Below are 1,013 nucleotides of genomic sequence, written 5' to 3'. Positions count from 1 at the left end.
CTAACATATATATGTATTTCCTCTTCTTTTCACCTTACATAATAGATTTAGTAGGAAGAGCATTACCAGGGTTTTAGGAAGGCAGGGGTACGCTGCGATGGGAAATTCGCTGGGATCCAGAGTTTTCAAAGAGAGAGCCTTCAACAATTTCTTCTCAGGTCTCACCTGCCATACTGTTCATCTTCGTCTTACCAGTGACTTTCATAGGTCAATGGTAAGACATCAATTAACTGTTAAACATCCATTAACAATTCAAAAATCTTAGGTAGAGTTATGTGCCTTATGTTACTGGTTAGTAGCATTCAGAGCAATAAGGAAATAACAGTAAGTTAAGGCACCATCATCAAGAGAATCAGCACATATTGCTAATCATTTTTCTTTTTCATTTCTCCAATATCTTATTAAAGCTGAACCATCTTCTCCGACACCTGCCACAGTCGTTCAGCTACGTCGTCTTTCCTAGCATATGCTGAAGCATAGCCCACTGTACAGTCACTGAAAACAAAACAAAAATGATCTTTTACACACAAAATTTTTTGACAAGATGGAGTTTAATATTACTATCATTAAGTGAGTGTGATTTCACCATGCTGTTATTTTAGTTTGGAGATGAAGAAAGACTAAAAAAAAAATTTATCAAGGAGAATAAAGAACTAAAAAGAACAATTCATAATAGTCAAAACTGTAATACAGTGGGAAGGAAATGTAATTATCAAACAAAAAAGAAGTATTTCACACCAAAGAAAACAATTTTTAAAAAATCAAAGTCACCTGAAATAATAACTGTGATCATCCTGTTCTGCCTCAAGAGCACAATGCAAAGTGGTCTGAGCCCCTTCCATGCTAGTCTTCAAGATCAGCGCAGCATACCAAGAGGCTGTGAACGGACCCACAATATGTCGCCCCAAGTTGGACTGGACGGCTCCTGGATGAACTGAGAACACCTGGATGTTTGTGCCTGTGAGGGTAATTAAATAATAACTGTGTGCAGATTTTGATAGATTTTAGTTGGC

The 1,013-nt window shown here is 37.1% G+C and overlaps 1 protein-coding gene across 1 annotated transcript in view; it reads right to left on the bottom strand.

Moving 5' to 3' along the window:
• Positions 1-76: 76 nt before the first annotated feature.
• Positions 77-1,013, bottom strand: part of LOC119594599 (retinol dehydrogenase 11-like) — a gene marked incomplete in the record, with an annotated part of 7,645 nt that continues 6,708 nt past the window's right edge. Inside the window, 2 exon segments of the mRNA XM_037943641.1 lie at positions 77-495; positions 772-958. Of these exon segments, the coding sequence (XP_037799569.1) occupies positions 402-495; positions 772-958 (281 nt within the window).

Source organism: Penaeus monodon, chromosome 34, assembly GCF_015228065.2.
Source record: "Penaeus monodon isolate SGIC_2016 chromosome 34, NSTDA_Pmon_1, whole genome shotgun sequence".
Lineage (NCBI taxonomy): Eukaryota > Metazoa > Arthropoda > Malacostraca > Decapoda > Penaeidae > Penaeus > Penaeus monodon.
Note: the sequence above shows the minus strand (reverse complement) of the source record. Positions and strands in the feature narration are given on the sequence as shown.